The sequence below is a fragment of the Labrus mixtus genome, chromosome 21 (genome assembly GCF_963584025.1).
Source record: "Labrus mixtus chromosome 21, fLabMix1.1, whole genome shotgun sequence".
Lineage (NCBI taxonomy): Eukaryota > Metazoa > Chordata > Actinopteri > Labriformes > Labridae > Labrus > Labrus mixtus.
This window is the reverse complement of record NC_083632.1, coordinates 15838414-15859698: the sequence shown is the minus strand read 5'-3', so window position 1 is coordinate 15859698 and position 21285 is coordinate 15838414. Positions and strand designations below refer to the sequence as shown.

At 42.9% G+C, this 21285-nt stretch overlaps 1 protein-coding gene across 1 annotated transcript; it reads right to left on the bottom strand.

Moving 5' to 3' along the window:
- Positions 1–4174: 4174 nt before the first annotated feature.
- si:ch211-214e3.5 (zinc finger protein 518A) lies at positions 4175–16062 on the bottom strand. The gene is made up of 3 exons (XM_061027771.1): positions 15703–16062; positions 12970–13022; positions 4175–10036 (listed from the first exon to the last, which is right to left on the bottom strand). The coding sequence occupies exons 1-3, from the start codon at positions 15747–15749 to the stop codon at positions 5973–5975; spliced, it is 4164 nt and encodes a 1387-aa protein (XP_060883754.1). The 5' UTR covers positions 15750–16062; the 3' UTR covers positions 4175–5972.
- Between the last annotated feature and the right edge of the window lie 5223 nt (positions 16063–21285).

Here is a 21285-nt window from a genome sequence, read left to right as displayed (position 1 = left end):
TCTCCTCGTTCCTCTGTCCTCTGCTTCGTTTCCTCGTTCCTCTCTCCTCTGCTTTGTTTCCTAGTTCCTCTCTCCTCTGCTTCACCTCCTCGTTCCTCTGCTTCGTCTCCTCCTTCCTCTCTCCTCTGCTTCGTCTCCTCGTTCCTCTCTCCTCTGCTTCGTTTCCTTGTTCCTCTCTCCTCTGCTTCGTCTGCTCGTTTCTCTCTCCTCTGCTTCGTTTCCTCGTTCCTCTCTCCTCTGCTTCGTCTCCTCGTTCCTCTCTCCTCTGCTTTCGTCTCCTCCTTCCTCTCTCCTCTGCTTCGTTTTCTCGTTCCTCTCTCCTCTGCTTCGTTTCCCCGTTTCTCTCTCCTCTGCTTCGTTTCCCCGTTCCTCTCTCCTCTGCTTCGTCTCCTGGTTCCTCTCTCCTCTGCTTCGTCTCCTCGTTCCTCTCTCCTCTGCTTCGTTTCCTTGTTCCTCTCTCCTCTGCTTCGTTTCCTAGTTCCTCTCTCCTCTGCTTCGTTTCATTTCTTCTCTTCTCTGCTTCGTCTCCTCGCTCCTCTCTCCTCTGCTTCGTTTCCATTCCTCTCTCCTCTGCTTCGTCTCCTCGTTCCTCTGTCCTCTGCTTCGTTACCTCGTTCCTCTCTCCGCTGCTTCATTTTCTTTCTTATCTCCTCTGCTTCACCTCCTCGTTCCTCTGCTTCGTCTCCTCGTTCCTCTGTCCTCTGCTTCGTTTCCTCGTTCCTCTCTCCTCTGCTTTGTTTCCTAGTTCCTCTCTCCTCTGCTTCACCTCCTCGTTCCTCTGCTTCGTCTCCTCCTTCCTCTCTCCTCTGCTTCGTCTCCTCGTTCCTCTCTCCTCTGCTTCGTTTCCTTGTTCCTCTCTCCTCTGCTTCGTCTGCTCGTTTCTCTCTCCTCTGCTTCGTTTCCTCCTTCCTCTCTCCTCTGCTTTGTTTCCTCGTTCTTCTCTCCTCTGCTTCGTCTCCTTTCCTCTCTCCTCTGCTTTGTTTCCTCGTTCTTCTCTCCTCTGCTTCGTCTCCTTTCCTCTCTCCTCTGCTTCGTTTCCTTGTATCTCTGGTGGGAGGGGCTAAGACGCATGTGGAGGAAAGGTGGATGTTATTTAAGAGACATGAGAAGCAGCCCGTCAGTACTTTAGTATCATATCTAAGTTATAATAGTGTTCAATATAACGTGTAGAATGATTATCAGTGTTCATTAAACATGTTTTATTGGATAAAGTGTGGTATATATTTATTTAAGTATTAATGGAGTTGATGTCACACCAGTAGTAACGTAGAAATGTAGAATATTTAATTTAGTGTAATAGTCTGAATCATCAGTTCTTCAATAAAAGCTCTTTTTATTTTATGATATTTTTTACAAAGGGTTAATAACACCATCAACCACCGGTCTAAAAAGTGAGGGGAGGGTAACTCTGCACTGAGCAGCTGTAGCTTTAAAGATAAATGACCCCTGACCTTTAGTTTCACATGATTCTCATGCAGAGCCACAAAAAAAAACTCAGTGAAAGAAGAGTCAACAAAAACTATTTTTTCATTATCCAGACTCAGAGGAAATACTCGCTTCATCTTTTTATTGTAAACTTCTTCTTATTATTATTATTATTATTATTATTATTATCATTATTATTATTATTATTAATACGTCTAATTATTAATTTTATGTCTTATTGTTGTTATTATTGTAAACTTCTTCTTCCATCTCATCCTCCAAACCAGACAGAGGAATATTTGATGCAGTGCTGCCCTCATGTGGATGTTTTGAGGATTACATCGAGGGAAGAAGCCCCTCAGACATATAAATGATGTTAACAGGTGATTATTTTAAATCATTAACACACAGAGTAAAGTTTCTGAACATTCATTAAAGCAGAGAAGAAGAACAGAAAAACAGAGAGGATGTTTGAACCTGCAGGAGGTCGTCTGAGGCACTGACCATGAACATGTTCACCTGCAGTCTGTTTATGATGCAGCATCTTCACCTTCATCATCATCATCATCTTCACCATTCACCTTGAGGGGGCGGCTGTTGCTCAGTTGGTAGAGTCGTCGCCTCTCAACCGGAAGGTCGAGGGTTCGATCCCCAGCATGTTCGTTGTGTCCTTGGGCAAGACACTTAACCCTGAATTGCTCTTTCATCATAACCATCATTATCATCATAACCATCACCACCATTGGACGCCAGTCAAACTGGACCCTCACTGATTGGACGCCGGTCAAACTGGACCCTCACTGATTGGACGGCTCTGGTTCTGGAAGTAAATTTTCCCATTCAAATCCTCCATTGACATTTCGGAAATCCTTCTAACAGGAGATTGACGCTTGTTACCATGACAACCAGCTACCCCAATACTCTTGATAGTGCTTTTGATTTGGCGCAAAAACAGCATTAAAAAAACAAAGAAAAGGTAAAGGTACAAGGCTGTACATCATTTTCTTACAGAGTCAATGAACTACCCATCCCACAATCCATTGCGAGTGAGCCCTCTTCTTCTAAGATGTAACTTTAGACGTTATCGTGTTTATACTGTTAATACAAGTGTTGTAATATCTTGTAGTTTGTGTTGTTGAATATATAAACTACATTCATTGCAGCATGACAAGCTTATTTACATTTTAACTGTTAGCTAACTAACTAGCTAGCATGCTAGCAAAACAATTGTTCTTATACAGCGCAGAGGGACGGGGAAGATTGGCATGGTAACGAAGTCGCTGTGACACTTTGATTGTGGGTAGTGTAGTTCTTTTGCCCTGGTATCGTTTATAAACAGTGTTCTTTAAAGCAAGGTTGATGTCAGATGAACTTGTGTCTCTTACAGGAACATAAACCATCGTCTCACACTCAGTGTTCGTTTATTAAGATCCCCATTCATGGTTTTTCCTGGTTCACAATTGGCCTTTTGGACAATTGGACTATATGCGCTGTAGTAAACGTTTGACCTGTGTATTACAGTATAGTCTGTGTTACTTTATTTGACAGAAATCTGTGCATTTCCTGTTATTTCTTACCATTTTATAAAGAATATTATCACTATGCTTAAAGGCAGAATATGCAATTTTTTGATCCTGTAGATGTTGCCCTTGAGCACCAGCATGAAACCAAAACAACTTGGGCTGCATTGTTGTGTTAGCACGCTAATGCTAGCGATCTTTATTATGCTCGTATCTTCACACTGCATGTAAATTTACCAGAAATGACCGTGATCTAAAAACGCTTACGCGACATTCAAATAAGCAGTGAGTACAGTATGTTATTCTTTTCTCTAGTCCCTCAATTAAACAATGTTTATACCCTCTTCCTATGGTGGCTGCTCTTTTGCTTTAAATTGTGTTTTCGTTTTACATACATGTGTTTACATTTATTTGAGTTACTAAGGTAATATGTCAAATAATCACAGATAATAGATAGATGGATCATTTGATCAGATTAGGAAATTGAGAGATTATAAAAATATATCTGCTGGTTTTAACGCAGCGCTGTTTGACAGTCTGTGTGGAGAAGTTCACATACAGCTGGCTGACGTTACAATCGTTAAGTTATTGATTGTTGATAAAAGCAGACACGGTGGAAGTGAACGGAGAAAAGTTGAAAGTGTTCCCGACTCGGTCCATACGGATGAGGATCAACCGTGTTCCGTTGCACATTTGCACTACAAGTCAACAGGTGCTGCCATGAAGTGGATTGCTCTTTGAAATTAACTTGCCAAACGGAAAATCTTCCAGCATTTTGCGATTGTGGGTGTGAGCGGAGCGTCCGGACCCGGTCAAAAGAAATGATCAAGCGCGAGCCACATGTGTAAACGGATGAGAGGGGAGGTGACTGCTAGAAGTCAGAGACGTCGTATTTAAGTTTATGTTCTGCTTGTTCAACAGTCGTTTGATGTATTGATATTTTAACATACATTCAGGGAGGATTTGATTTGCAATTTTTTCTTTTGCCGCTGGGTAAAACCTCTTTGGGGGGCGCCATTAGTTTGTATTAAACAGTAGCTACTGGGGTCAGTCTACCTGTGATGGTTATGACATCATGGCTGATAATCAAATCGGCTATGGAGAAAATGAACAGGATTTTTACTTCCTGAACCAAACTGTTGAGCTCTGTAACATTTTTTAAATATCTTTTGCATGGAGTGCATTAAAGCATGGCTGTTACATATTAAATGTAATAAAATATTCACTGCAATGTTTGCTCTTTGTTTAATACAATCATTAAAAGCATGACGACAAGAAACACAAAGTCTGCATGAAAAAAATGTGTCAAATGTAACAAAATAAAAGTATGTACAGCACACAGGACAGATGGCAATGAGCACATTTACAGTGAAACTGTGATGTCATAAAAGGTGATGAATGAACACCCTCAGATGGCTCAGAGCTCTACAACCGTTAGAAACTCTAAAAGTGATGAACTCAAAAACTCAAGGTGACGTTCAGAGCTCTACGAATGTTAGAAACTCTAAAAGTGATGTATTCAAAAAATCAAAGTGACGTTCAGAGCTCTCAACTGTTTAAAACTCTAAAAGTGATGAAAAATTCATCTTTGCAGCCCAAAAACTCTTTAAGCAGAGAAATCACAAAGTTTGAAATGTTTCATGAATTATTCCCTCCCATAAAAAAAACTCTTTACGTTGGATTATTTTTTTTAAATCTCCACACAGGTTTCCATTTCAAAGAGCCAGAGAAAATGTAGTTCAGTTAGTGGGTATTGTAGTTCTTCAAAGGGCAATCTACTTCTTATAAAGGGAAATGTACTTCAGTTAAAGGGTAATGTAGTTCTTTTAAAGGGTATTGTAGTCACTCAGGACTGACTTTAATGTTTGTTTTTATTCAATACCGGTCCATAAAACTTAACCTTCCATTTTTTATACAATGGGCTTTTATTGTGAAATGTCAGAAAGTCTCGTTTCCATAATAAAGTGAAATCAATTCACCATTAATGATAACGGGTTTCTGTTTTATTAATGCTGTTATTTAAATCTTTGTCAATTTTTAAACAAGAGTAAAACAATCTGTTCTTTTATTAAAATAAATATTTTTATTCATTTCCTTCAAACTTTAGAAACTAAAGATTTTTAAATCTTTTAGTTCTAAGTGAAGTCATCGTGTTTGGAGATATTTATCGATTTAATGAAGAACTGATGAATGAAGATCAGCAGATGAATGAATGATGCTGTTGATGAAGAGTCTCCGCCCTGTTTGAATCTTTAAAATATCCAGATGATTAAAAAGGATTCATGATTTAAAGAATGCAGCCATGATATTACACACCTGACTGAAAGGCTTGAGAAAGTTGTTCCTGACACATTTTTTAGATCAAACCTTTTAATGTGACATCCTGCACCAAACTCTGATGTCATGAAGAAGACAACAGGTAGTTCAACCTGGTAAAAAATCTTTAAAGTCATCAGAGGATTGAGGAAACAAAGAGCTGCACGGCGAGCTGCTGAGGAACACAAAGAAGAATAAAAGAGACAGAAAAAGTTCAGACTGAGTCTTCAACACATAACAGAGAAACCATGAACGCTACAGGACCAGAGACAAACTGTAAACTCATCCTGACAGTCGAGTAGTGTGAAGTTTCCCCCCTTTATTAAAAACAGTATTAAAAAGGAATCATTTGGATCTGCACGCTTCAAGGTGGACGACTACAACTACAAACTTTAGAGTTAAACGTCAAGTTTCCTGTCCTCCTGCAGAACAAATAAAGAGTAGGTCCACTCATCAAGCAGATTAATAGAAATCACCTGAGTTATAGACTCTGACATGGTCCTGTAGCTCGTCTCCTCTATACAGTGTACCGTTTCACATTGGACCTGTGTGTGCCACACGCTGCTGTACAAAAGTTACCGGAGTATGAAAGATAAACTATGATTCATTAAGAATATATATTTACAGGAACTAAAATATTATAAACATCAAGTGAAAGCTCATTAAAAATATACAACTTCAACCCTTTGTTCCACAGTTAAAGGGAAACGTTCAGAAGAGTTTGTTCCAGTCTCTGGTGGCCTCCATGAGGTGGCGCTGTCCGTGTCCGATCCAGTCCTCTTGGTTGTTAAAGAGTCGACCACAGAACCAGCAGTTGAACACCACAGACTCCTGTCTACAGCCCGATAAAGTGTCCACCACCTCATACTTTTTCCTGCTCTTTTTCCTTAACTTCATCTTCAGGAGGAAACGTTCTCGGACAGAACTCCGAACCGGCTGAGGTGTTGGATCGTGGGACGACCCACAATTGTCTTGAGCAGCGAGTTCAGAGAGAGCTTGGACTGTTTGCTGAGACAGAGAGACCTTGGAGACAGCCCCTTTGTGTCTGTTGACGACCCTCATGATGTTGGCCACTTCAGGGATGTCAGCATCGGGATGATTGAGCACCACTACAGGCTGGTATCTGCGGGGACATCGGACCAGCTGTAGACCACTGAACGGGGATAGCCTCAGAGTCCTCGCTGTGTCTTTGGCTACAGGTTTCCACAACACAGGAGTCTCTTTCTCAGTCCCTGTTTTATGTGACAGTCTTCTAGATTTATGCACCGTTTCTGGAAGCTCATCAAACAATGCTTTCCTGCGCCTTTTCCGCAGGCTGGGAGGTCGGATCGGCCTCGGGGCGAGGATGGGTTTCTCTGCTTCGCTCGGTGGTACCTTTGCTTTGAGCTGACCCGGGCAGACGATGGATTCTTTGAGGTCTCTCTGAGCAGTATTTTGTACGCTGATCATTTTCTTTACTGCGTTTGAGGCATTTGTAGCTGATTTGTTTGATGAAACCAGAAAACACTGCGTCTGAGGTCTGGTAGATAAAAAAAAAGGCTGGCTGCTGGAGGCGGGAGCTCCGCTTGTAAGAAGGCTACCTGTGGGAGTGACTATTTTAAAAAAAACTTTGTTTCCAGAACTTTCATTGGTTTGGCCGCATGGAGTTCCAGCCTTGGCGTCATGGTTGTTCAGTGTCCGGCCTGATTTGGGAGGAGAAATGTATCGCAGTAGGAAGGCCTGCCGACCAGCATGCGGAGCTCCGGGTTTGTCTGTGGAGTTTACAGGCATGGCGAGGACCGGCCGTGAGTTCAGGGGGAGCTGAGTGTTGGCCAATCTGAGGACAGGCGTACTGGGGGACTGAACAAACGGGACTGACCTCTGTAACAAGAAGCAGGTCGGCTGTGTTTTTGTGCATTTGTCTGTAGGTGTGTTCTGTGGCGTGCTGGAGAGGAGCACAGGACCCTTAAAACCTGGACTGTTGATAAAGTAGTGATTTGAAGACTTGCTAACACCTGATTGGACAGCAGAGAGGAGTGCTGTCCCTTTGTCAGGAGTTTCTGTCTTTGGGACAGACACAGCCACCACCCTGTTGTTGGGACTAGGTGTTAAACCTGACTTGTTACCCGATCTTTCTAACCCCGAGGACATGTAAGAAACGTTAATCTGAGGATTTGAAGAATTAGTTATCAGTTTGAAACCTGGACCGGTCTTGACCTGATTGTCAGAAGTCCTCAGGAGGACGGGCTGCTTCCCTTCAGGTAACTGGAGAATCCGTAGAGTTGTTTTGGTTGGCTTTAAGGAATCCTTGCCTGCACATGACGATGCCACTCTTTCTTTGTTAAGCTGCTGGGTGATAATTGCGTCAGAATGTTCCTCCACAAAAGTTCCCAAAGAGTTGGACTGAGTCTTTGTTTCTGCCGGAGGTTTGCTTATAGGAACACTGTCCTCCTCAATCTTAATGATATTAAAGTCTCTAAGCACAGACTCAGGGTGTTCGTCCTCTGAGGGAGGATCACCAACTATACACTCACTGACCTCATGATCACTGTTCATCGCCCCCTCGTCTACTTCTACACTCGAGTCTTCCCCACTGACACTTTCTGAGAGTTCTGGTGATTCTGATAAACTCAAACTAAACCGTGACGGTTCATGAAAACCACGTCTGTCTGCTGAATGTCTGGACGTATGGTCAGAGTTTTGGTAAGTGTTAGGTGAAGAGCTGAATGATTCCTTGGAATAATTGTGAAAAGAAAACACTTCTTGGTTTGGAGAAGAGTTTTTGGTGCAGTTTTCTGAGCCTGTGGTGCTTTCCCTGCGATCGCCTGAAGAGGGCGGGGCTGAGTCTGACAGAAGTGCTGGATTTGTTGAAAAGTTTTTAGAAATTGGCCGGCAGTTTTTATTTTTGATCTCTGTTCTATCTTTAGGGGGAATATTACTATATTCTGTAGTACCTCGAGGACACTGGGCGTCATAATCCACAGTGTGTAACGAGTTCCCGTGGAGGTTTTCATGGAGTCTGTCTGTAGACTCCTCTGCAGCCCCACAGTTTTCTACAGACTGTTTGGTGACTTGTTTGGAAAGTATGTTTTTCTTAGACACTGTTAACAGTGTAGAAAGGTCAGTGACCTTACCGGAACACATTCTTAAAGTCTTCCAGACTTCAGAACCGTTGGACTCTTCACAGAGTGAGTTATGGGACATATTTGTCTCTGAGCTGGTCGTTTGATTTGGCTGACTGTGGTCAGAGTCATCAGTCGTGGGATCTGATGCGTCTGCACAGGTTCTACTGAGTGACTGTTCTCCTACATCATCTCTATTTGGAGTACAGTCCAGGCTGCTAACCGAGGTTTCTTCCTCCTCAATCTTCACTTTCACTGTCATAATTTCATCTTGATCTGTCTGCACAAAGGATCCACTTCTTGGTGAAACAGCAGAGCAGTGGGATTTGGAGCTCTTGCTATGAGACCCTTCCCCATTCTCAACAATAACCAGATTTTGATCTGACACAGGATTTGGCGCAGAGGTCACGTCTTCCCCCAGAGAACCGTTCTGATTGGACAGGTCCTGCTTTGCCGCCGGTATCACTTTGAGAACTAAATGCTTTTTGCCCTCCACCATCTTGAATCCCATGACTTTGGTTGTGCAGTTTGGGGGCAGAGAGATTTTGTTCTTCACCATCAGAACAGTGAGTCCATTAGGACTGGTGTGAGCTGCGGAATCAGAAGCTGCAGTATCACATTCCTGCAACATGAGCGCCTGCTCCGTGGTCGAGGAGCCTTTGTTCCACTGTTTATTGTCCCTGATCGCCACGGCCCCATCTACGAGGCTCCCCTCCAAGGATTTCTCCGGTTTGATCAGCCGCCCATTTTGGTTTGAAGTGGCAGAGTTGACTTTGGATGTCCTCTGAGTCTCCTGGGACTCGCTTTTCTTCACCATGACTTTTAAAGCTGTGGATGCGTTTGTTGGAAAGAGACTTTCTTCTGCAGACTTCCATAAGCTCCTCCTCTCCGCTTCCAGTCTGTGAACTGCCGCCGTGTGTTTCTGAAGGTACTCGTTCCTCGCCGCTCCGTATCCACACACCTGACACGTGAAGGGGAATGTGCCCGAGTGAGCTTTCAGATGCTTCTGGTGCTCGTCCTCGTTTAAGCTGATGTGGCGACATTTGGAACACTTCCACGGGCTCTCGTTGTGATGGTGGATGTGCTGCACGAACGTCCCTGCGTCCACGGTGGTGAAGTCGCACCAGTCGCAGTGGAACTGCCCGTTGACACTGTGACACATGATGTAGTGTCTGGTGAGCAGCAGCAGAGAGTACTGCACGTCATCGTTACACAGCTCACACGTCACCAGAGTGTTCCTGTGCTCGATGCGATGGCGCTGAAGAGCGGGGAACTCGTTAGTAGAGAAACCACACAGATCACATGGGTAGGTCGGGAGAGCGTGTTGGTGAGCCGCTCGGAAGTGTTTCAGCAGGTCGTTGGGGCTGTAGGTGGAGCCGTCTTTACACACCGAGCACTCAAAACTCAGGATCTTTCCAGAGAACACCGCCCCCTGCTGGACTTTACCGGAGGCCTTATTCACAGGCTGTCTGTCTCTCTTGGTGGGACACCCATAATCTTTCACAGACGATTCCTCTACAGTGCTGAAGAGCGACTCGTCCGTCACCTCTCTGAAGTGTTTGAACACAAAGTCCTTCACCTTGTCCTTCTCGTCCTCGGGCACCGAGACATTTCCTCTAGCAGAATCAGGAGGGAACGCTGGTTCCTCTTCCATCGTTACCGATCTGCAGAAATCTGAAAAACAATTAGAATTCACTTTAAAACAACATCCAGGTGAATGTTTGATCGTCTGATAGGAGGAGTTCTTCACTCTTCTTAGAGTGAACTGTAGACCTGAACCCAGGAGGGCCGTCTGTTAAAAACACATCAGGCTTCAATGACGACCACAGAGAAAGACCAGAATCACAAACTGAACTGAGTCACTATAACCAGGTTTCTAAGCAGAAAACTAAGAAGTGATGACTCAAACAGGGAAAGACACTTTGACTAACACCGGACATCAGAAGAGTCACCAAGGACACTAAACCAAGTATCTGGGTCTGCAGGATCTGCAGGATCTGGATTCAGGACAGGGGGCGCTCAGCCGGGACACGATGGACCAATGAGTCACCGTCACCTTAGAGATAAATCACAGCGGAGGTTTTGGGTTGCAAAAGGGCAGATCTCAAAGGGAAAAGAAAACGATGTCGGACATGTTTGTAGTTCACGAGATCTTTGATTAACAAGTTTTCAGACGAGACGACCATCGACCACGACGTCTTTAACAACACTGACGACTTATAGAAGAAACCAATGCATTATTAATATTATTATAATTATATTATTAATATTATTATAATAACTTCCTGTTCCCGTCTGATGAAAGGTTTATTAAAGATGTTTTTCTCTCTGATTTATTTTAACAGCAGAAGTCTTCATTTGAATTTAAACCTTTAAGATGATTTATGTTTTTAAGTTTTCAAAGATCAGGTTCCTGCCCCCTCGCCGGCGCACAGTGGTTTGGTCCGCTGCTGAAACTCCGTCCCCCCAAACACCGCAGCTTGTAGTACAAGTTTCTGTGGAGCAGAGCGTTTATGGTGATGGAAACTGAACACTGTTCCTGTTTGGACTACGAGCACAGATCAGGGCTCTTTAGAAAACAGTCTGAATTCTTCCTAAATTCTTCCTAAATCATGCCGACTGATGTTGGAAGAAGGTATACTTTAATTATTTATAATCAGTTATACTTTAATGATTTATAATCAGTTATACTTTAAGCAGACGTGAGGGGTACTCCGAAACGTAAGAGTAAAGTCCGCAAAAACAACTCCATCCCAGTTATATGCAACTGTTCTGATATTTTTCCAAACTGACACGCCGTGAGCAACAGTTAACTTATCTGCATAGATTGCACAGTTAAATTTACATCTCGGATAACAACACAAGAAACCCTTTAACAAGCCGGAGAGATTTTAACAGTCTGCTGAGAGACAGAGCGGAGCTCAGACAGACAGTGATGAGAGATATAACCCCGGTGTTTAAAAATGTTGCTGTCTGTGTTTTCTGCTCTCAGTTTTTAAAAGTTACTTATCAAGCCTCTCCACCCAAAGCTCACCTGTTGTGATTACCAAATTTATAGGGATTCAGTAAAACTTAATTTGATCATGTGTCACAGAATGAACACATTCTGTATTATGTTTGATTATAAACAAAACTAAAGTTAGTCTAATGATGTCATAAAAACAACAAAGGCTGCAGAGCCTTTATGAAGCTCCAGCTGTAGGAACTCTGCAGGGCTAAAATAGCACAGAAACACAAGAACTCAAAATCTACATGTTTTTAAATGAATGCATCACTGCGTGAAAATGTTCCTGATGAACACAAAAAGAGGATACATTACTCAATCATCAAGTGGAGCAGGAAACCTTCAAATTGTAAATATTGATCAAATCTTCTGGTTTCTGGTGCTAAAAATGTTCTGGGTGAGACCTCCAGACCTGAAGACCTGCAGACCTGCAGACCTCCAGACCTGAAGACCTGCAGACCCGCAGACCTCCAGACCCGCAGACCTGAATAACTCCAGTTCTCCTACAAAGGTGATTTTCAAACAGACTAAATTTGTCAGCACAGTTTTTGTGCATTTAAAAACATGAACATTGGTTGAACTGGTCAGTAACTTGCAAATTAGTCTTAAGATCAGTCTGAAAAAAATTGTGATTGTGATTTTGCCCCCAAAAAAATCCTGATGATATTTTTCCCTAATCGCCCACCTCTACACACATCACAGACAGACAGTCACCATGGTTACAAACTCTCACCTGCCTGCTGCACACTGCGCAAGAGGAGAGAGAGCAGCATGCATAGAAAGTAATGATTGTACTTGTTCAAACAAAGAACCAAGGTCCGAACTCTCTGATGTCATCGCCTCCGTATCATTGAGCTTACTTGTCTGTGCTGCTGCAACGCCTGAATTTCCCCTCTGGGGATCAATAAAGTACTATCCTAATAACGCTGTTTCATTCTCATTTCTGTTATCTCAACAGGTGAGCTTCCAGTGGAGGGGATTGTTAACTTTTAAAAACTGAGAGAGAGCAGAAAACAGCAACAGTATCAGTTTATATCTCCTGTCGCTGCGTGACCACAAACTCTGACTCTCACAGACCGTCAACGTCTCTCGGGCTCAGTAAACAAGTACAAACCTGAAGTTAAGCAGAGAACTGTTTCCTGCACCCGGTCGGTTTGAAACAATGAAACAATCTCAAACCATTCTAAAAAAAAACGGGATGGAGTTCTTTTCATGGACAAACTCAAGTTTTGTTTTCAGCGGTGAATCCCGGTGTGCGGAGCCGGAGGTGGGGGGGTGAGGCATCTGTGTGGGAGAATAACCTGCAGTATGATGGAAAGAACACTGCAGCCTGACTCCCCGATCTCCACGATATGCTTTGACTGATCGTCAACACGTTCTAACCCTTCAACGATATGAGGCCATGGGCGCCGTTTTGAAAATTCACCACGCCCCCATATCTTTTTTTATGCCTTTCAGTTTAAGTCAGATCCTTTTTTCACATAATGAACAATTGTTCTTGAATCTGGAGCTAAGCTGCAGGTCTAGTTCGACCCACATGATGGAGCAGTTTGTAATTATTAAACGGTTCATGATAAACATTTATTAAATATGAAGGTGTTACCTGGTAACTTCAGTGCTCGCCGTGTCTGGAGAAGACGAGCTGAAACACGACGTCTGGAAGAAAAAAAAAAATTAAATTACAGTCCACATACCACAACACCAGCAGGCGAGTTTCATTTACCACAAAATCCAGAATATAAGCCCCACCGGTATTAGACGCACATTGTTTTTGAAGGTCTCTCTGAGTGAAAGAAAAGTTTAAACTGTCTTACAGCGTGACAAATTTTATTGTGTTCAGTAACGTCAACAACGTGCAGTCTCTGTGCAGCTGTGTCGCTCTTTTAGTTCTGTCTGTTTTCACTTTGTGGAGTTAACACTCCTACTAGCTACAGTACGGTAGTCGAGCTCTCAGCATGCAGGGAAAGTGGTGAAGCAGAGGAACAGACCGGCTAGCTTGACTCCGCTGGTCACTCTTTATCTTCAACATATGACTCTTTCAATCAAAAGAGCAACAAGGTTTATTTATGGAACAATATACCCCCGTTTTCTGTAAATGCACGACTATGACCTCATGAATAAGTCTCCCTCCTCCACTCTGATGTTAGCCGGTTATCTTTCCAGCAGGGCACCCCTCACCTCAATATATTATATTTGAGTCAGTTTAACAGTAGTAGCGTTTAACTGCTTATTTAGATGTCATGTAAGAGTTTTTAGAGAAGTGAAGCTATGAGCTAACTAAAGAGTGCTAGCATTAGCATGCTAACACAACAATGCAGCGCAAGTTCTTTTGGTTTCATGCTGGTGCTCAAGGCCGACATCTGCTGGATCAACAAATTGCATAAAAGTGGCGACATTTATATTACCCGAACCGGCCGCAGCCATCCTTTTTTTTTTTTTAACTTCATCCAAGAAGAGTAATGCACAAATACAGTCAGGTAAAAAAAAAAAACAATATCACAATGTAAATCAAGTAAAAGGCAGATTAAATAACTAAATAACATACAGTACATAAAGGAAAGTACAAATGAAAGACAGTAATATACAGAATATAAAGTAAAATAAACCAATAAAGACACAGACATAAAGAATCATTATTTAAATAGAGGGGGAAAGGTTTTATAATAATTCAGACATTTGTTATATTTTCTGTTGTTAATTAAAAGTAGTGATTTCAGACGGGACTTTAATTCTAGATCAAAAATTGATTCAATTAATCCACGCTCCTTTGTTTTCATTTGGAGGCGCACGTGAAGTGACAAAAAAAGTGACATTTTACGTTTAATTAAATTTTTGTGGAAAAATACAATTTATTTCGTGAAAGGATACTGCATAAAACCAGGAAGTTAGTATCCATACTGAAATGTTCAGTATGCTGAGGTGGACCCAATAAATCTCTCTCTCTCAAGCGTGCATGTGTTGTATTACGACGTTATGTACAAGAGGCACGGATAGTCCTGTGTAGTGTGACCGCGGGCCGGGCCGGCCAGAGGGGGAATGGCGCAGCAGGGGGGGCAATCGTGCTTGGGTACAGCACGGTACAGATGGCCAGTGTGACCGCACCCTTAGAGAGCGGTCTCCCCCCGCCCCCCTCCTCTCTAGAGTCGATGCTCACGCAGGTTGCCATGTGGTGGACACTGAAGCTTCAGTGTTTATCCAGCTCTACATCGGTCTGTAAACCTTTCTGTGTTCTAACCTCTCTCCATATTTCAAAAGCATCTCAAATATTGATCCTAGTTTGAATAAGTTTCTGCTCGTGGAGTTTATAACCTTAAAACCGCCTACCTTCTCTGGTCCAAACAAATCCAGAGCATTCAGGAGCAGAATCTGAAGTTAGAAGGAGGACATACTGACTGCTGCATTGTTGTCAGAGAAGCCAGCACTTCAACATAGCATGTTTCCTTAATGTCTGATCATACAGTAAGGTCACTTTATCATTTCACTCACTACACATCTTACTGATGCTTACTGGTGCTTTCACTTTATTCAAACAATATGTATTTAAATATCATTTTCAGATTAAATTCAACATCATCACTTTAAGCTTTAATAGTTGATTAAAGGAAACACAGCAACAGTTTTGTATGAGAGCTGAGAGAACACCTGCACAGGTACACACACACACACACACACACACACACACACACACACACACACACACACACACACACACACACACACACACACACACACACACACACACACACACACACACACACACACACACACACACACACACCTGCAGAAGAAAAAAAAAGTTCAGGAGTTACTTCACTCAGCCTCAGAACCAAAACACCCAAAACACCCAAAACACCGGGACTAGCTATGGCAGGTAATCATGGACAACTACCGGAATCCATCTCTACTATCAGTACCGAGATGTCAGCGGGACAAACGGGGACTAACACCGGGTCAGTACCGAGATGTCAGCGGGACAAACACCGGAACCAACAGGCACTAATACAGGGAGTAACACCGGGAGTAACACCGGGACAGTCCCGGTCCAACATGTTGTCCACAGAGCCATTAGTCTGTCCTCTGTGTGAAGTTTAAACTCGTTTGAACGGAGCGTCAGTGAACGCATCACACACACTCAAACAAACAGACGAGTTACACACAGTTTATATGTTTATAATAAAGAGTGTGTGCTAACTGCAGCCTCCTGTGAGAGTCCGTGTGTGTGTGTGTGTGTGTATGTGTGTTTGTGCGTGAGTGTGTGTGTCAGAGTGTGAGTGTGGACTTTAATGACTTCTCTCTCGCCGTAGTGACGCTCAAAGTTACATTAAACGGTTCTTACCGTGAAGTGTGGTGAAGTCGCTCCTCCGGTAAGTCAGTGGCGGACATTAAAGCTGCAACTCAAACACAAACAGCTTTAACGGGAGTCTTCCTTCCTCCTCCTCTCTGAGGAACACAGCCACGGCGGCCATGACACTCCATCCGGGTCCTTCTGCTCCGACACCAGCGGAGGAATACACACTGTTCCTACAACAACAAACTAGTGCCGCGAGCTTCATTTCCCGCTAAAACTACCTTTATATCACTCTCACCGAAGAAGAGATCAAAAGTGTTTAACGAGGCGACATGAAGGGCATCCTGTGTTTAAGCAGCACGAGCCCTACGTCATCCCCGAGTGTGTGTGTGTGTGTGTGTGTGTGTGCGTGCGTGTGTGAGTGTGTGTAAGAAGCTATGAGCAGCAATGGCGGATTGACGCCATTTCCTCTTTTAACTGCATGAAGCTGATTCTGTTGACCGACACACACACACACACACACACACACACAGAGGACTTTACATTGCTACCATTACACTGTAACAATGTTCAACTGCAGTGACATCATAAATCAGTGCCTTTACTATCTGTAACTCTAACCCTGACAAAGGTGATCTCACTAATGCCCGGCTCACACACATCAGGAGAATCTGAACAGATATTATTCTCTATAATCTCATCATGCTCACACTACAGGATATAGGCTACACCGCAATTTCGCAGTTTGGGATCAATAGAGTAAATCTAGCCTATCTATCTGAAAATCTTGGCACATCATAGACAATGATTTGACGAAGATTATCGTGCCCGACGGAGGAACGCACCACCTCACGTGACCTCATGTACACAATGGAGCGGAGGTTAAGTTTATGATGTTCAAGTCAACATGGGTTATATTCTTCAGTGAGAGCTGGAGGCCAGATGTTACTGTCAGATGCATTACAGGTGTTCGGCACAGCTGCTATCTGCTGTTGGTCACCACTGCTGTCCACTTATCACTGTCCTGCGGTTTTCAATTCGAGAGTTCTTTTTTGCGTGTTCACATAAAAGGGGCAGAGTTTACAGTATATGTCCAATCACCAACATGATCAAGTCTGCCATCAGCCGATCATCATCTTCCATGAGCAAACTGTGATGTAAGAAAACATTTGGAAGTTAAACATAAAATGACCGTCTATCAGTAGCCTATGAGAGATCAGACTTGAATGTCTTCCATTCATTACCTTTAAAGGTGACATATTCTCCTCCTCTTCAACCAGTTTAAATAAGTCTCAGAGCTCCTCTAAACATGTGTGTGAAGTTTCTTGTTCTAAATCCCTTCTGATCCTGTATTTGATCATGCCTATAAACCCCTCTATAGCCGTTTTCACATGTGCACTCCGGATAATATCTAGATATTTACAGGAGGACTTCTCCGGAGATTCTCCCGAGCCGTTCACATATGCTCCTCACAGCTGGAGACTATCCCTGTCAGAGGGGAGGGGGCTCGGGGGATTTCCTGAGGTAAGACGTGACGTAAAAAAACAACGCGGAAGTAGCGGCCGTAGCGGCCATATCTGCCGTAGCAGCAGAGTCCACCACACAACGTTATAATGAGAATATTTGCCTTTATATCATCAATCAATCAATCAATCAATTTTTATTTGTATAGCGTCAACTCATGAGAAGTGTTATCTCGAAACAAAAAGCAGGTAAAATACCTTACTCTTTATCTTTTAACATTACAAAAGAGCAGGTAAAAAGACCTTACTCATTGTTATGTTACAAAAAGCAGGTAAAAGACCTTACTTATTGCTATATTACAAAGACCTATCCATCATGAGCACTTTAGCAAAGCAGCAAAAGTTACAGTGGTAAGAAAAAACTGCCTCATTAAAAGGCAGAAATCTTCGGCTGGATCCTTGGCTCATGATGAAACAGCCTTCACAGGCCTAGACTGCGCCGGGCTTGGAAGGGGATAGGGGGAGAGATGGGATATGATGCAGGAAGAGGGATAGGGGGTGGGGGGAGGCAAGCCGTCCATCAACAATCCGGTGGGGAGGGGGGTTGTTCTGGCAAGCCGTCCATCAACAATCCGGTGGGGAGGGGGGTTGTTCTGTCAAGCCGTCCATCAACAATCCGGTGGGGAGGGGGGGGGGTTATTCTGGCAGGCCGTCAACCAATGATCTCGAGGAGCCTAAGAGAGCTCAAGAGCTCCCAGAAAAGTAGGTGGCTAGTGACTGAGATTTACAGATAGATACATGCAGTAATATGATGTACTATATATGCACAGAGAGAGAGAGAGGGAGGAGCTCAAGGTGCCAGTTCCCCCGGTAGTCTAAGCCTATAGCAGCATAACTAGGAGCTGGTCTACACCAGCACCAGCCCTAACTATACGATTTATCAAAAAGGAAAGTTTTAAATCTATTCTTAAAAATACAGACTGTGTCTGCCTCCCGGACCCCGGCTGGAAGACGATTCCAGAGGAGAGGAGCCCAATAACTGAAGGCTTTACCTCCCATAGTACACTTAGAGACTATAGGTACCACTAGCAGGCCTGCATTCTGGGACCGTAATGTTCTCGAGGGGCAGTACGGCACTAGTAGCTCCTTAAGATAAGATGGTGCCTGGCCATTTAGAGCTTTGTAAGTGAGAAGAAGGATCTTTAATTCTATTCTAGACTGTATAGGGAGCCAGTGCAGAGAAGTACACGAGCTGCAGCGTTCTGGACTAGTTGAAGAGTCTTTAGAGACCCACCAGAGCACCCTGACAAAAGAGAATTACAATAATCCAACCTGGAGGTAACAAATGCATGAACTAGTTTTTCTGCATCATTTTGCAACAGGATATTCCTGATCTTGGATATATTACGAAGGTGAAAATAGGCTGTTCTTGAAATTTGCCTGATGTGAGAGCTAAAGGACATATCTTGATCAAATAGAACTCCTAGATTCCTAACAGTGGTGCTAGATGCCAGGCTGATGTCATTAAGGACAGTCACATCACTAGAAAAAGTCTCTCAGGTTTTTAGGGCCTAGCACAATAACTTCAGTCTTGTCTGAGTTAAGTAGCAAAACATTTCTGGTCATCCAGGTCCTAACGTCCTTAAGGCACGTTTCTAGCTTACATAACTGACTGGTGCCATCGGGCTTCATTGATACATAAAGCTGAGTATCATCTGCATAACAATGAAACTGTATGGAGTGTTTCCTCATAATATTTCCCAGAGGAAGCATATATAATGTAAAGAGAATTGGTCCAAGCACTGAACCTTGTGGCACTCCATGGCTAACTTTGGTGTGCATAGAGGACTTATCATTAACATGTTCAAACTGAGATCGGTCTGATAAGTATTCAAACCAACTTAAACTTCTCGAACTGAACGTGAGCAAGACCAAAGACATGGTGGTGACCTTCTCCAACAAGCAGAGGGAACTGGCTGCATCAGCAATCACCACAATCCATGGGAATCCTGTCGAACTAGTAGAGGAATATAAGTACCTGGGTACCATCTTCGACAGCCTGCTGAAATTCTCCTCCAACACCGAGGAGATTCTCAGGAAATGTCAGCAGCGAAAATACCTCCTAAGGAAGCTCAATTCCTTTGGAGTCAGTAAGAGCATTCTTCTGACCTTCTACTACTCCTTCATTGAGAGCATCATTACATTTTCTATAACCTGCTGGTTCCACTCCACCATCCTCCAGAACAGAAACCGCCTGCAGAGTACGGTCACAGTCTGCTCTAAGATCATTGGACTACCTGTAAGGACTTTGACATTGATCTATGAGCAACAGATAATCAGGCTAACAGGTCGGATTATGCAGGACCCCTCACACGCTCTCTTCCCAGCGTTTGAGTGGCTCCCCTCAGGACGCCGGCTTTGCTGTCTCTGCTGCAGGACACAGAGGAGAAGAGCAACCTTTGTTCCCAGGGCTGTCCAGCTCCTCAACTCCTACCCCCCCCCCCCCCAACAGACACCAACACCTCTCACCCAATGCAGACTCTAAGCTGTGAACTTGCTTTTTTACTTCCTTTATATTTGCCATGCACCTTAACAGCCTCTGCTTTATCTGGTCTCATGCATTACATCACTTTATTCTATCTATCCATTTTATATCAGTATTCATACAGTTCTGGTTAATTTATTACTGTTGTTCTTATCCATCATTGCACTACGGTGACTTTATTTATCTCATTTTTACCTTTACAGCTACGGTCACTTTATTTATCTCATTTTTACCTTTACAGTTATATTGTATATTTTAGTTCTGTTGTTCCATTATTCACCATGCACCTTATTAACTTATCATTTAGTATTTACCTACTTGCACATAGTTCTGTATATATATATTTATTTCTCGTTTACTGCACATAGTTTTGTTTACATCTGTTCACTACTGCACATAGTTCTGTATATATATATTTATTTCTCGTTTACTGCACATAGTTCTGTTTACATCTGGTCACTACTGCACATAGTTTTGGTTACATCTGTTTACATCTGTTAGTCCGATCACTGTCCACTTATATCTACTCTTTTATATTTTGTATTTTTAAGTTAAGTTTAAGCTTTAAGTTGTATTTAAATTGACACTTTATATTTAGGTTAAAATGTTTCGTTTACTTGCACTGTTGTTAATTTACTGCTCTGTGTGCCTTTGAATTGCCCCCCGGGGACAATTAAAGTTTTTTTAATTGAATTGAATTGAATTAAAGCAGTCCCTGTAATTCCAAGTAAATGTTCTAGTCTGTATAATAGGATCTGAAACTCCTCAAATAAACTGTTGTCATGGAGAAAGTCACACAGCTGATTAGCTACCACTTTCTCCAGGATCTTTGAGATAAAAGGAAGGTTGGATATAGGCCTATAGTTAGCTAGAGTTCCTGAATCTAGAGTAGTTTAGACATAGTTTAGACATAGCCTGCCAGTAAAGACATATTGATCATATCTAATATAGAGTTGCTAACTAAGGGAAAGACTTCCTTAAACAGCTTGGTTGGGATTGGGTCTCAAAGACAGGTTGACGGTTTCGACGCAGAAAAATTATTGAATTTAGCTCTGAAAGATTGATTGGAGAAAAACAGTCTAGACTAATATCAGGTCTTGGAACTGTCTCTGCCATATCAGACGTATCTGCACCAGGTAAGGGCAGGAGGTTACCAATTTTGTCTCTGATGTCTAGAATTCTGTTGTTGCTGAAAAGGTATCTAGGATTGCGTTTGTTTTCCTCGATTAGAGAGGAGTAGTAGGCAGCTTGAGCGTGACGTAGAGCCTTCATATATTTTCTATGACTATCCTGCCAGAATAAACGAGATTCTACCGTTTTGGTCGAGCGCCATATTCTTTCAAAATTTTGCGACGATTGTTTTAGAGTACAGGTTTCTGAGTTGAACCATGGAGCTATTCTCTGCCGTTTGATAACCTTCTGTTTTAGGGGAGCAATCGAATCAAGAGTAACTCTCAACGAATCCACTGCACTATCAACAAACTGATCTAGCTGAGAGGGACTAAAGCTATCATAAGAGTTTCCAACCGGGTTGAAACACGGTACTGAATCAAAAGCAGCTGAAATAGCTTCCTTAAATCTAGCTACAGCACTTTCAGATAAACTTCTAGAGAGCACATTTTT